The sequence below is a fragment of the Stenella coeruleoalba genome (genome assembly GCF_951394435.1).
Source record: "Stenella coeruleoalba genome assembly, chromosome: 14".
Taxonomy (NCBI): Eukaryota; Metazoa; Chordata; class Mammalia; order Artiodactyla; family Delphinidae; genus Stenella; species Stenella coeruleoalba.
This window is the reverse complement of record NC_137160.1, coordinates 51499017-51514446: the sequence shown is the minus strand read 5'-3', so window position 1 is coordinate 51514446 and position 15430 is coordinate 51499017. Positions and strand designations below refer to the sequence as shown.

The following is a 15430-nucleotide window of genomic DNA, read 5'->3' as shown; positions in this document are numbered from 1 at the left end:
TCACAGCTGTTCAGTAGCTTTGTTGGCATTTGAACTGTGGGAACCAAGAAAGGATTTGGATGTGCTTTTGTGTGCATTAGTGGTTTTCCTGAAGTATTCTTTAAAACCGTGAATTGTAGAAGTTTTTATTTTTTTTTAACCAGTTATCATTGTATGTTTAAATGGCTGCTTTTAAAGAAAGCCTGTACTCAGATTATGAGCTCATGAATGTTATTGTATTTTGGAGAAAATGAACGTAGAGATGAAAAATATGTAAATAGGGGAACAGCTGAAAACTGGGCTTTTCCTTTTCTGGTCAAGTGAGGAGGTTGGGATACATTTTCCCTATGCCTTTCATCAGTCAGCACTCATTTGAAGAGCTGTGCAGATAAATTAGGATATACCTCTTAGTGTGTATTGGATACCCATTTGTTTAGTGTATTTGACTTTTTGTGATGGCATAGGAGACCTATTTTAGACCTGTTCAGAAACTTAACTACTGTGTGGACATTTACTGTTACTGCTATTTAATGTTAATTAGGATGTTTTTGGTCATGATGCTTTCCTGTGGTAAGACAAATTAGACTCTTAAGGCACGTGGCAATAAGGAGTGTACTTATTAGCTATATATTTTCTTTTCATAAGCACAGAATAGCTCAAGTTAGGGTAAGGGTTAAAAGACGTAAAAACTTCTGAGTAGCAGTGTACCACATTGCTGAAGTAACTATTTGAACGTTGGTTTCTGTAAATACTTGGAGTTCCTCATGTTTTTGTTTATTTTTAGCTTTTATTTAGAAGTGACATATACCAGCATTTCTGATGCTTATACTGCATATTAAATGCCCCTTCTCGCCCAGCTGCTTCCTAGAATTAATACATACCCAGTGTAGAAAACTTGGAAAACCCCAAAGGGCGATCCCGTCAAGCACATTTTGGGGGTTATCTTTCTAGTTTTTCTGGGCACATGTGTTATATGTATAATGTAATTTATGTACCAAAGTGCTCTATTGTAATTCTTTGCATACTGCTTTATAAAATAATAATATAGTTTACCATCTCAGTACCATTTCTTCTACAACATGGTTTAATAACTGCATAGAATTTCTATGGATTACCTTAGTTTACACATAAATAGCTGCATCCCCATCTTTTCAATATGTTATGTTAAATTTTTATTTACTGCAAACAATTTAGTATCATGAGATGTACCTTTTAAAAAATTTGAAGACAGGGTCAAAATCTTTTAAAGCATTTGAAACATTTTGCAAGTACCTTCCATAGAGATTGTATCAATTTCTGTTTCCCTCTCAGCAGTATGACTGGCTCCCTTGACACCATCTTCACGTACACGGACATATTATTTTTAATCTGTTCCAATTTAAGAGGATAAAGTTGGTATCTCTTGTTTTGTATTTTCTTTTTAAAATTATGAAATTAATACTTAAAATAAAACTAAACAATTGAAAATTGTATGTAATGAAGCTAAACAACTGAAAAGTGTATACAGAAAAAATGTGAAGGTGCCTTCTCCTTCCTCATCTGTGTATCCTCAACCACTGTCAGCAGTTTGGAGGAGTTTCCAGGTTTTCTCTATTTATACACTTCCTATGTGTGTGTGTGACTTCTAGGTTTTGTGTCATGCTTAGAGAGACTTTACTCAGAATTGTAAAAGATGCTGTTCAACAATTTTTTCTAGCACTTTTATGGTTTTCTTTTTTTCATATTTAGCTCTTTAATTTATCCACATTTTTGCTACGCTGTACTGCAGGGAACTGTAATTTAATAAAGATTGTAACTTATTTTTAACTTGCTTTGTTCTAGTTGCAATGGTTACACAACAAATACCCCCAAACTTAGTGGTGTGAAACAGTTTATACGCTCAGGGCTTCTACCCCTCAGGGATTTGGAGAGGCTCAGTGGGGAATGGCTTGCCTCTGCTCCACAGTATCTAGGGCCCCAGCTAGGAGAGTCAAACAGTGGAGGGGGCTGCACAGCCAGGCTTCCTCGGGCATCTCTTTATACCTCTTTATGGCCTCGCCAAGTGGTCTCCTCTCTGTGGCAGCTTCAGGGTAGCCAGACTTAGTATGAAAGAACTGCCAAGGCATGTGGGGGCATGAATCCTGAGGGGGAGAGAGAGACAAGGACAGACAGGTGGCACAGAAGTCATATGGTGTCACTTCTGCCACCTTCTATTAACCAAGGCAGTTGCAGATGTCCCCCCAGGATCAGTGGGGAGGAAAACAGACCCGCCTCTTGATGGCCACTTGTCATTCATTGTCCTCTTGTCAGAAGAGCACTTGGGGTGGATATAGATCCGTGAGGCTTTCTTTGGAAAATACAATCTGCCACGTCTTTCCTCCATTTTAAGTATACACTCAGTTTTCCAGGAATGTGCCTGATATAAAATGCATAAATAAAGCAGGGGTGTACCTGTATTTCGGTATTTAAATTGATGAATTTTAAAAAACCTCATATTGTGATTCTTGCCGTTTCTTATTAAAAAGTGCAATTTTATGAAAATTTAAAATTCATTTTTAGGCTTGCATCAGACAATTATGACAGTTCTTCAAAATCTTTGTCTGTTGATAGGTTTTAGAATTTACCTTAAAAAATATCTTTATGTGAGCTAGGATAATTTCTTTCTTAACTTTGTAGACTTTTGCTATTTGTGTTGGGAGATAATATCAGGAATAATTACAAAATTATGTTTTCAAAGTGAACATTATAAGGAATGGTTATATATTGGTTTAAAGCAAAATATAGCAAATTCTTAGTAACCCATGGGACGATTAGCCAGGTTATGGATTATTTGGTACTTAAAAAAAAAATCCTTCTGTGATTGAAAAACACCAAACAAATCCTTCTCTGTGTATTCATTTATACACCCCAAAAGGAAGAATAGATTTGGCCTTTTGATTTATATTGTGAAAGACTGAAGCATGCAGTACTTGTGAACGCTGGTAGCTCTGAGTTGTGCAGCTATAAATTTGGTGGTTTTTTTTTTTTAACTTGGTTTTTAATTTTAGTTTACAGTCTGTTAGACTAGAGTATAATTTCTTTTGGGCCTATGGCTGATGATAATTTTCATGATTGATGCAGTCAGAATTAGCCATAGGCTAGAATGAGAAGTGGTGGATGAACTACTCTTGTGTAGGACTGTGTCACATGGCGGTTGTGTCCTCTGTTGCTGTTCTGGAGTGAAAACAATTAAAGGAACAGAGAGGACAGGTACAGCTGCAGGGAAGCCACAAACTTTGGGGGAAAACCTGAGATAAAAGAGTAATTAGCAAATGGAGAGGGCAGATAATTTGCTAAAATAAAATGGGGGTAATCCACACATGAATAATTGAATATTTTCTGTATGCAGTCTCTGGGAAATTGAGAAATTTATTGAGTTCTTTAATTTTTGTATCAGTATTGCTGAATTTGCCTGGGGTATGTGATGACTTTGATCATTAAATTATTTAAATAGATGACTAGTACATTTAATATATCTATATTAAGATTAAATTAATTGCAGTATAATTCTTTATACTTACCTTTTATTGTAACGCCTTTCAGAGTATGTTTACCTCTATTATATCACTTTAGCTTCACAGTGTCCCTTTCCATATTATCTTAGTCTGCTTGGGATGCCATAACAATCTACCACAGACTGGGTGATTTAAACAATAGGAATTTATTTCTCACAGTTCTAGAGGCTGGGTAGTCCAAGTTCAGGGGGGTGGCCACTTCGGTTCCCTATTGAGGGCTCTCTCCTTGGCTTGCAGATAGCTGCCTTCTTGCTTTGTTTTCACATGACAGAAAAAGAAAGAGAGAGAGACACTTTGGTCTCTCTTCCTCTCCTTAGAAAGACACTAGTCCCATCATGGGAGTCCCACCCGCATTGCCTCATCTAAACCTAATTACCTCCCAAAGGCCTTACTTCCAAATATCATCACGTTGGAGGTTAGGGATTGTGGGGGAACCTCCCAGTCCATAACATCTATGAAAGGAAGTATTTTCTCAATTTATAGATGAGAATATTGGTCCCAGAGTAGTTTAAAAAGCTCGATTCTGAACATTACCTAGCCAGTAAGTTTATGTGAGTAGTTTCTGAAATCGCATACCTTTGTTTTCCCCATTTAATGCAACAATTTAAATATACAGATCAGAGATTATGTTTTATCTTATTATCTCCCAGCATGACTCTATAAAGTTTATCTCTAAGTCTCTGACTATATTTCATAATCCTGCCAAACAAATAAAGCTGCTCCTGGTTCATTGAACACACTCTGTGCTCTTCTGAGGTTTCTTTCTTCCTTTGAAAGGTCTACTCATCCACCATTTCTAAAAAACGTTTCCTGATTCTTTTTTTTTTTTTTTTGATTTAGTTTTTTGAATGAGTTTCTCAGTGGAGCCCTGAGCTTGTATTATTTGATAAGCATGTGTTTATTTATGTTTTTATTGGTGGCTCCCTTTCTGTTTTTTAAGGGAGCAGTTCTAGGTTTCAGTTTATTGTGCTGTTTGTTCCTAAATATCTCTAATACTTATCCATTTGTATTCTCTTTAATGATCTTATTTATACTTTTTTTGTTTTTTTGTTACCTTCTACATCTTTTATTTTCTAACCCATAGCCACCAAGACCTAAATCTCTCTTGACTCTTTTTCTCTCCACTTCCACTATCATCACCCTGGCTTAAACTACCATTATCTTACCTGGACTACTGTGTAAGCTTCTTAGTACTTGACTTTGTTTCTCTAGCCCCTTTTATTTTCTTCCTTTCTGTTCTTCCTACCATAGCAAGAGTGATATTTGAAAGCAGCAGAGGGCCTGCCCACAGTAGCAGTAAAGAAATAGTTACTGAATGAATCAGTAGGTACTGATGTCTGCTGTCTTCTCTGTCTCTACAGCCAGGCATTTGTGTGGTAGGAGACTGCAGAAGGATTGCACATAAAACATATTTGGTGTTGGTGTCATGCTCTTTTGTAGTTTACTAGACATCCCAGCTTCCTTTCAGTGTTCATTCTTCCTCCTTCCCTCCCCCCCTTTTTTCTTCTTAACCATCTCAGCTAGGGTACTTTATTTAGAATCTGGTTTCCTTACTCATAGGGATTTTAAACTGGGATATAGAAAATGAATTATGTAGGATTTTTTCCCCTTACCAGGAAGTAGCAATATGTATTAGTTCTTGCAGAGTTTAGCTACAGTATTACTACTGTTGTATTCTAGTTCTTGCGTGTACTTCACATTCTCATTTTATTCTTAGAACATACCTTTCCTTTAAAGAACATATTACCTCCTCCAAAGGAAGTTGAGGTTCTGAGAACTAAAATGACTCATTTCTTTTATTTAATTATTGAACATCTCTAAACTTACACAAAATAGAGAATAGTATAATGAACCCCCATGTTACCTGTTACCCAACTTCAACACGAGCAATCTTGTTTCATCTAAACGCACCTTACTTCCCCTCCCTCTCCACCAAATATTTTGAAATAAATACTGTTGTTTTATATGTAAGTACTTCAGTTAAAATGACTTTTTCATGGACACAGAGATAGCTATTGAGAGAGCCAGAACTTGATCTAGGGTAGTGTCAGTATTGTACAGACAACTTAGCCCTTGTTTGTAGTTCAACATTGGGCATGACCATACAGCATGTGTCATGAAATAGTGACACTGATGTTCACAGGCCACACATTGTTTTAAAAAACTCCTAGTTTTAATTTATTGAACAAGTGATCTTAGTAGAATAGTAAAGGAACATTATTCCCCAATCTTATTACCCTACAATGTCAGTTATTTTCATTGATTTATAGTGGAACTTTTATAGTTCTAACATGTATCTCATCTATCCATGTGAACATTTTTAGTATAGGTTATATTACCAAGTGCTTGTTTTCTTTTTCTAGTGTTAATTTCTTCTAGTTCTTTAAGGAAAAAAGAAAACCCACGACAAACGCAAGTTTGTTTCCCAAACTGGGAAACTTGCTTGCTAATCATTGTCTAAAGTTTACTGTTGATGGGGAAAAGGTTGTCAATACATAGGGATAAATGCTAAAGTTAATTGATAGTTTGTTTCTGATATCATGAGGATAAAACTGTCTTTTCTTTTGGAAATTTTACCTGGAGAATAGGTTCACATTCCTTAAAAGATTTTTGTGTGTTTGAAGTCTGAAACATCTACTTGGTGATAAAGGATTCTTCTTTCTTTCTCTGGATTGAACCTAAATTTCAGTTTGTGGATGAGAGCAAGGAAAGTGCTACTGAGAAGTGTTCTTACTAGTGAAAAAAGAAGGGATAGAAAATATTTAGTCTATAATTTGTACTGGTTAAAATATTTGCAGTATGTTATCTTGCAACTATATATGGTACATTTGAAATATTACTTCTTGTTTTATTGAACTATTTTGTAAAATGCTGTGTTCTTATTTTTTCCCTTAGGGAATAATATTCAAATAAATAATACTTGTAATTAAGGTAAGCGTGTATCCTTGTTTTAATAGGCATCAAGCATGATGGAACCATGTGTGATACCTGCCGCCAGCAACCAATCATTGGCATTCGATGGAAATGTGCGGAGTGTACAAATTATGATTTGTGCACAGTTTGTTATCATGGAGATAAACATCATTTAAGGCATCGCTTTTATAGAATTACTACACCAGGAAGTGAGCGGTATGGCAATCCATTTTTTTTTTCAATTGCAATTCCTTGTTTCTATTGAATTTTTTATACCATTCAGCGTTAAAAATAGGATCAGGAAATAGCTTTTGACAGCTGGTTTCGTCAAGAAGTAGCAATTACCAGGCTAGATGTGGACCAGGCCTACCACATAGCGAGAAAAGAGCTCTGTGAAGATAGAGATACATGTATTTTTCCAGGATAATCTGAGCTGTTCTTTCTCTAGTGTGGAGACTTGGCACTGCTCAGTTTTTGGAAATGAAAGGGTGGCCCAAAGGAGGCTGATTGTTTTCTCTGTATGCATTCTATCTTGTGAACACTAGAGCCCATTTATTGAATCAAGAGACATTTATTAAGACTACAGAGCATTAAGACTATACTTGTGTAAATTTGAAGATTAATAAGACGTTATTCTTAAGGAGTTTACGAATTAAGGTATTATTTGATTAACAGTGATTATCATGTGATGTTTCAGACTGTATATAGTGATGTATATTAAGTGTCTTAGCAAAGAGAGAAGGGTGTTAATTGTGAATGGGTGCAGAGTTTCAGGTGATTGAGTATTCTCATGTAGCTATGACTAATGCATAGGAGCAAGAATCAAGTCAGTGACAAGGAGGCAGCAGGAGTAATAGGAAAATGGATTTTTGTGTCAGACTGTCCTGGTTCAGATCCTGGTCCTGCCATTTATTAAGTGAGTAACTTTCAACAGATTATTTATTTTTGTCTTTTGCTTACAATTTTTAAAGTTAGGGTGTAGTAAAGATATTCTGAAAATGAACAGAATAATGAGATAAAAGCAGAGCAGAAGAAAAAACCCCAAATCTTTTTGATTTTTAGGAATGAGAAGGATGTAGAAGAATAAGGGATAGAAGGCCTTGGAAAACCATGCTTGTCTAGATAGTTGAGTATAGCATCTTTTTCAAGGTCTGTCGTCTCTTGTAGGTATACACTACTTTAGAGACAGTTTAGTGTAGGTCAAATCCAGGCCACAGATGTATTTTACTTGACTTACACAGTGATCTAAATTTTTGAACAATTGCTAACCTTTTAAAATCGGGTGATTTCACAGAAAAATCAGGTTTATGAATTCTAACCCTATTCTGTTCCCCCACGCTCCAAAGACTGTCAACACAGGTTCTGCATTTTTTCCTGGCAGCAGTTGGCTGAAGCACAGGAACACCTGTACCCTTTAGACAAATCATACTCTGGAGTTCACCAAAGTCCCTACCACTCCCTATTGTTTTCCCCAGCCTGAGGTCAAGTGCCATTTGCCATTTGTCATTGCTGTGGTGCTGTCTTTCTTAGACCCTCATTTGTAGTACTTGCCTGACAGTTGTAGGGTTTTGAATTTGCCATCTCTAAAGTATTGAAGAGTGTGGTGATACCCTGAAGTGGTTAGACTGGATTCATGTGTTGATTCCATTCCAATTTAACTTTTGTGACCTTGGGCAAATTACTTAGCTCTTTGGGACTTAGTTTCCTCATTGGTAAAATGAATAATAATACCTTCATCTTAGGGACTGTAACAGACTTTATACCTCTGTAAGTGCTTTTATGTATAGGAAAAGCTAAGTAAATATTAGCCGTTATTATTATTATTCCAACTACTAATGTCTTCATCATCATAACCTGTGTAACGTGGAAAGTGTTCCTGTACCGTGCTGTTATGGTATTAACCAGAACAAAGAAAAATCTTTTATATTTTCAGAATAACCTTTTTTATAACCTTATTTTAAAAAATAAACTGCTGTTACCTATTTTTATATAAATTTGAAAGTAAATACTTTTTTTAGGGTTCTGTTAGAGTCTCGTAGAAAATCTAAGAAGATTACAGCCAGAGGGATCTTTGCAGGTGCCAGAGTGGTACGAGGAGTGGACTGGCAGTGGGAAGATCAGGATGGAGGAAATGGACGTAGGGGAAAGGTAAAAATTGTTTTTGATTCATCATGTTATTCTAGAATATTGTATATTCAGTAGATTTTATAACTACTGTAGTTGAATTTCTTGGCCCATTTTTTTAATGCCAATAACAGTTTCTTAAGTTTTCATTTTTTTCCCCCCAGAAGAAAAAAGATTGTTCCTGCTCTGTTGTACATATTGGCGTTCCGTGAGAAGGTTGTAGGGTAGATTTTACCTTTCCACTTTTAGGCTTCATGTGGCCGTTTTGTTGCCCAGAATGCCTTTCTGAACATCCTGTTTGGGCTAGTCCTCCCTAAGCGGTATCTCATGCTCTTGATTTTCTTGTTATTAAAACTTCATTTGAATGTACTTGTTTTATATTCCATTCCCCCAAAGGTCTGTTTCTGAGGGGTAATAGGCAGCTACTTTGTTATTCAGTCCACTTAACTCCTTACCCTTCTCAGGAGGCGTGTAGAGCTGTCTAGGGGTCAGTTATAGCAGTTATTCTGAAGGGAATTTTGTACAGCCTCTTTAACGGGCTGGGGTAGCCAGAGATATTAGGGTGAATGGGTTGTTGGTTTTACTTATTTGGATTTCATGTTGCTTTTGCTGATGATGCATTCGTTGATTCAGTCAGTCACGTGTTAAATGTGTATTCTCTGTGTTTTGCTAGATGTACTGAAATGAACAGCATTTCACGTTTGAGATTTTGAAGTCAATATCAGTTCTGTTACCTTCTTTAAAATATTGTTTTTAGCATTAAGGAATGATGATTTTAGAGTCTCTGTCATCTGAGGAACTCTTCCTAGGAACTCGAAAGCCTCTTTTGTACAACTTGGTGCTATATAGATTCTTTTGAATTTGAGATTTTTAAACATTTTGTCAAATAGATGTTTTCTAAATTCAGAGTATTGTTATATTGATTTAATTTCAAGTAATAAGGTCTAATTTTAACGTTTGGAAGTCGGACAGAAATATTTTGGCCTATATGTTTTAAGTACTTTGATTTTTATTAAGGAAGCAATTTTTTTTTATTTAGTAAATATTTATTGAACACTTAGGTGAAGGATTCTGTTCCAAGCATGAGGGTTATGGGAATAAACAAAAGAGGCAAAATTCCTACTCTTCTGAAACCTATATTCTAATTTGGGGAGATGGACAACCAGAAGTATAAATCTAAATTCTGTGACTATAGTGTGGCCTGTTGACCAGCAGCATTGGTGTCACCTGAAAGCTTGTTAGAAGTATAATAGGTAATAGGTCCCTTTCCTCCTAGACTTTCTAAATTAGGATCTTCATTTTTTTTTTTTTTTTGCGATATGCGGGCCTCTCACTGTTGTGGTCTTTCTCGTTGTGGAGCAAGGCTCCGGACGCACAGGCCCAGCGGCCATGGCTCATGGGCCTAGCCGCTCCGCGGCATGTGGGATCTTCCCGGACTGGGGCAGGAACCCGTGTCCCCTGCATCGGTGGGCGGACTCTCAACCACCACGCCACCAGGGAAGCCCCAGGATCTTCATTTTAACAAGAGCCCTAAGTCATTCAGATGTACATTAAAGTTTGAGAAGCACATTTCTAAAAAGAAAAATAGACCAGTGTGAATTTGGGAAAGGCACCACCTCTGGATGGATGGAGTGATGTGGGGACATGCTTGGCAAGCCAGTGGTAGAGAAAAGGTACCCTTTTGAGCGTGGACACAGGAACAGCCTTGTCCCCGTGCATAAGGTCTTGGTAAGTGGAGCTCAGGCTGGAGGTCAGCCTCTATTCTCCTCCTTGGCAAGGCCCTTTGTGCAGTTAACAACTTCTGTAATCATAGCAATACTGTGTTACATAGGATGTATAAAATGTATATTAAAGCTTAAAGAATAGTAATAAAATTTTAAAAAGCAAACTTTTTTTCCTACTCTACAGATTAAAAAATAGAATGTTATGAATACCTTTAAAAGTCTTCTGTTTACCCTTTCCCAATTGCAAGCCCTGCAACAACTCCTTAGTGAGTCCTGGGAAACACAGGGATCAGCACGGTCAGGACATCAGGCAAGGCAGAAGTATGGGCCAAGTGCAGGACACTGGACAGGAATATGGTCAGAGGACATGAGTTACTATGCATGTTTTGCTTCTAAGCTTACCATGGTCCACCTCAAAGTTTTAGGAGTGGGTCAAAGCGGAATATTCTGTGGGGTAAGATGAGAGACCTCAGTTGATTTAGGTGGCAGAGAATGGGGGGTGGAGGGGAGAGTGGGAACCTCATCATTACATAGTCCAACAAGCCAAGTACAGTGGAGAATTTGGGTCAGGCTCACTCAGGCAGTGTGACCTTAGGTTGATAAAATGGTGCAATGGCAGTGGGCATCTGGGTGATAAGAGCCTTCAGCATGTCTGGCCTGTGAATCACATGGCTACAGTTCAGACAGATTGCCCTTGATGCCTGGTACCCAGCAGTCATCCTGGCAGCTCCCTTTGATGGATGCCCTTGCCTCTTTCCTGGCTGGATCCCATGTTTTCTTTTTTTTTTTTTAAGCATTTAAAAAAATTTTATTTATTTATTTTTGGCTGCATTGGGTCTTCGTTGTTGCATGCGCACTTTCTCTAGTTGTGGCAAGTGGGGACTACTCTTCGTTGTGGTGCACAGGCTTCTCATTGTGGTGGCTTCTCTTGTTGTGGAGCTCGGGCTCTAGGCACATGGGCTTCAGTAGTTGTGGCACACAGGCTCAGTAGTTGTGGGTCGTGGGCTCTAGAGCACAGGCTCAGTAGTTGTGGTGCACGGGCTTAGTTGCTCCACGGCATGTAGGATCTTCCTGGACCAGGGCTGAAACCCGTGTCCCCTGCATTGGCAGGCGGATTCTTAACCACTGTGCCACCAGGGAAACCCAGATCCCATGTTTTCTGTATCCCATTACATCATCTTACTTAGCTTACTCTTTCCTTTGGTGGTGTACACGTTCTAGTAATGTCTTTTGCAAGAGTGCACAAGAAGTAAATTTTTTAATACTTTCATTCTAAAATTGTTTTTAACTTTATATTCTTCCTCACGCTTAATTTTATGGTCAGAGGGTTGGAAAAAATTTTTTTTCATCAGCTTTTCAAAAGCAGTTGCAGCTAAAGTCTGAAGCCACATAAATGGAACTTTCTGGATTTTTGTTATATTGGCACTTCTTAGGGGGATGAAAAGTAGGCATTCTTGAAGCTTTGAGTCATCAGTATTACATTTTTGGTTTATTATGACTTAATACTTGTTACATTTTAAGAACAAAATGAAAAGTAAATGAAACCATCTTACACATGTGACTCTAAGTGAGGGAACTTAATATAATAGGAAGTCTTAAACATTATTTAAGCACATGTTTGAGATGAAATGTAATTTTTGTCTAACTCTTTTTGACCATGTGTGTGAATGAAGAAAGTTTTTAAGCCTTCCTGTGCTGGCCAGTCTTCAGTGCTGGCTGCTCTGTCCCAATCCTCTTTCCTTATCTTTTTTTTCCCTTGAGGGTTCAAGATTCCCACCCCATTCTCATCACTACATGTTCTCAACAATACGGCTAGTATGAGCCATATTAAGGGGTATAAACCAACCTAGGCTGACGTTGTAATACTGATACAATCTATGGCCTACCATGTGCCAACATGTACCATGGTTTTTTGCTTTGCACCATGGCTTTGGCAAGCATGATGTAAGGTCATCATGGAAGTGTGTAGTGTATTCTTAACTACCTAAGTTAGTATTTCAAGACTGTTTTCATTTTGCAAATGCTTTCGAATATATGTTGATTATTTCATACAGGTACGCTAGATATATTTTCTTCTTTTTAAAAAACTTTATTATGGAGAATTTCAAACATACACCAGAATAGAAAGAATAGTATAACAAATTCCCATGCACCCAACATCCAACTTCAAAAATTATCAACATTTTAAAAAATGCCATTTATTTGTTGAAGAAATCAAGGTTCTTTGGATTTGGCTGATTGATTCTTTATGGTGTTCTTGAACTTCTTCCCCTGAGCCTTGTATTCTTATAAACTAGGTGTTAGGTGTAGAGACATGATTAGATTCAGGTTCCGGTTCAGGTTTTTTTGTCAAGAGTACCTCATCAGTGGTGTGTGTACTTTCATTGCATCACATCAGGAGGCATATAAAGTTTGATTATCCTACTATTGGTGACGTTAAGATTGATCAGTGCAGGTATTGTCAGTTTGATCCTTTACAGAGTTTCTCAGCAACCTTTTACCTAATGGTTTTAGCAGCCATTCCGCACATATTTCTTAATCAGAATTGAAAGTATGAAATTAATGTAGTTATTTTCTTATGCCTTCCACTTTCCTCCTTGATTAACCAAATCATATTAACAAATGAAGGAATTTCATTTAGTGATTCAGAGCTTGAGTAATGAATTTGCTTATATCCCAAGTAATTTGAAATTTAGGATGAATTTGATTTAAAGTTTGTAGTCTTTGTTTTTTAGTTGGTCACATACTTTTTTGTCCCTCTCATAAAAACACAGTTATTTAATCTAGCATTGTATTTTTAAAAATGAATGAAATAGAACCTGACTATATTAGAATTAGAAGGGATTTTTTTTTGCTAAAAGTTGCATGTTTCACTTTAGAGTGTTAGAAACTCTTGCTTTGGAAGGTTATACAGTGGTTGTGAAAATCAGAAAGCAAAGCATGGCAGTGATGGACTCTGCATTCAGGATGGTAGTTACCTCTGTTGGAAGGCAGGAGGGTGGGATTGATGAGAGGCATGCAGGGGAATTGAAAAGTACTGGTAATATTCTTTTTCTTAGTCTGATGTTCATTTTGTTTTTTTATTATTCTTTAAAATTTACATATGATATATTTTTATAATGTATAATTCATTTTAAAATTAAAAAGAATAGGGACTCTCTGGCAGCCCAGTGGTTAAGACTCTACGCTCCCAGTGCAGGGGGTATGGGTTTGATCCCTGGTCGGGGAACTAAGATCCTGCATGCTGCACCGTTCGGCCTTTAAAAAAAAAAAAAAATTAAAGAGAATAGATAGACTCATTTACTAACAATTTGAAATGTTGCTCAAATATTTGATTAAATTTTAAGCATAAGAACTTTTTATCTCTACAAAAGCACCATAAAATACATAGCTTGCAAAACTATTTCTTTAGTACAGGGTGAAAATGAAATGGTCATTATGTATCTTATTTGAAATAGTCTGTTTTTAAGGGCATGCCTTAAAAATTACATTTAACATCAGCCTGGCATTCTAAGTAACTATGTAGCGTGGTTGATTATAAGTGTCAGGGTGGAGAAGAGTAATGAATTGCGCATGTGCGACTTCCCATACTGAGCTGTAGACTGGTTCACTTGAGAATACCCAAGTTTAGTGCTCGTTGTGCGTCACTTTTGTGTAGTTGATTCTTGGTCCTTAAGCAATAGCAACTCCAGTATTTTTTTTTTTTTTTTTTTAAGTATTAAACGCTCTTACTAATCAGCCTGCTGGTGTGTGGGGCCTAGAGATTGTGTCTGGGTCTCCACTGCAGTCACAGTGTTTCAGCTTAGAAGGCCTGCTTTTTGGGGCAACTGAGGGGTGCTGCTGGAGGAGCCAAGTCACTCAAGTCTTCTTTAAACTTGGCCTTTGAGCCTCATGCTTATCAGCGTTTAGCTGACCAGAGAGTGGGTTTACCTTGAATTTTTCAGGGTATTTGGTCAAAGATTTTAAATTTTGTATCAAAGAATAGGTTTAAAAGAATAGTTAGAGGGAATCCTTTAAGAGTGAAGATTTTAAATTTTGTATTGAATTATGTATTTTCTGATAATCTGTCACTGTAATAATCACTAAGCTTCTGTATTTACAATTTCTACAGTGGTTTTAGAAATTAGCTTATAATATTCTGGAAAACTGTATTATTCAGTTATATGTTAGAAGTGACATATATTTGGTAAATAAGTATTTTTCATGATCCTGTTACACAGGATTGTAGCTGAAATATTTTTAAAGATTTAAATATAATTAAAAGAACCAACCTCTCCTCTCCTCTTTCAAAATTTTTTTTTTCCTCAAAAATTTCCCTTAGGTAACAGAAATCCAAGACTGGAGTGCATCAAGCCCACATAGTGCGGCCTATGTTCTCTGGGACAATGGTGCTAAGAACCTTTACAGAGTTGGCTTTGAGGGCATGGTAAGTGTAAGAACCACAAAAGCTGAAAATATTGGACGGGTGAAAGAAGGGAAGTAAAAATAGCCCTTATTGTATTCTTCCATTTTTTCTTTTGTCATCTCCTTTTGTCAGAATACAGCCATCTGAATCATGAGTATGCAATTGGAGGGAACATCTGTAAAGTGAGAATTTAATACAATAGGTGTTAAAATTATTTTTTACGAGTTTTTTCCTCTGTATTTTTATTTTTATTTATTTTTATTATTATTATTTTTTGCGGTACGCGGGCCTCTCACTGTTGTGGCTTCTCTCGTCGCGGGGCACAGGCTCCGGACGCGCAGGCTCAGCGGCCATGGCTCACGGGCCAGCTGCTCCGCGGCATGTGGGATCTTCCCGGACCGGGGCACGAACCCATGTCCCCTGCATAGGCAGGCGGGCTCTCAACCACTGCGCCACCAGGGAAGCCCTCCTCTGTATTTTTAAAGTGTAGTGTTGATGATTGAAAATGACTGACCTAGAAGCACTTTGAATTACTTAAGTGCTTAAGGAGCATAATGGTAGTTTTTATTCAATGGATTGTCCTATATTTCTGCATGTCATGGATCATTATTCAAATGTTGACCTCAGCTATTTAATTTATAGAGTGTAATTAAATATTATATTAATGCTAAGATATTAATGTCTTTTATATCCTTTCCACCTTGAATACATTTTTCATTCAAAGAATTCTAAAATTTCATTTTTTTTTCCAA

At 37.0% G+C, this 15430-nt stretch overlaps 1 protein-coding gene across 2 annotated transcripts in view; it reads left to right on the top strand.

The window, feature by feature from the left end:
• The window catches only part of MIB1 (MIB E3 ubiquitin protein ligase 1), a 119022-nt gene that overhangs the window by 13394 nt on the left and 90198 nt on the right, over positions 1 to 15430 (top strand). For both annotated transcript variants that reach the window (XM_079943104.1, XM_079943105.1), the window contains exons 2-4: positions 6470 to 6641; positions 8444 to 8573; positions 14595 to 14699. In XM_079943104.1, coding sequence (XP_079799230.1) covers positions 6470 to 6641; positions 8444 to 8573; positions 14595 to 14699 — 407 coding nt within the window. The remainder of the gene's footprint in view (positions 1 to 6469; positions 6642 to 8443; positions 8574 to 14594; positions 14700 to 15430) is intronic.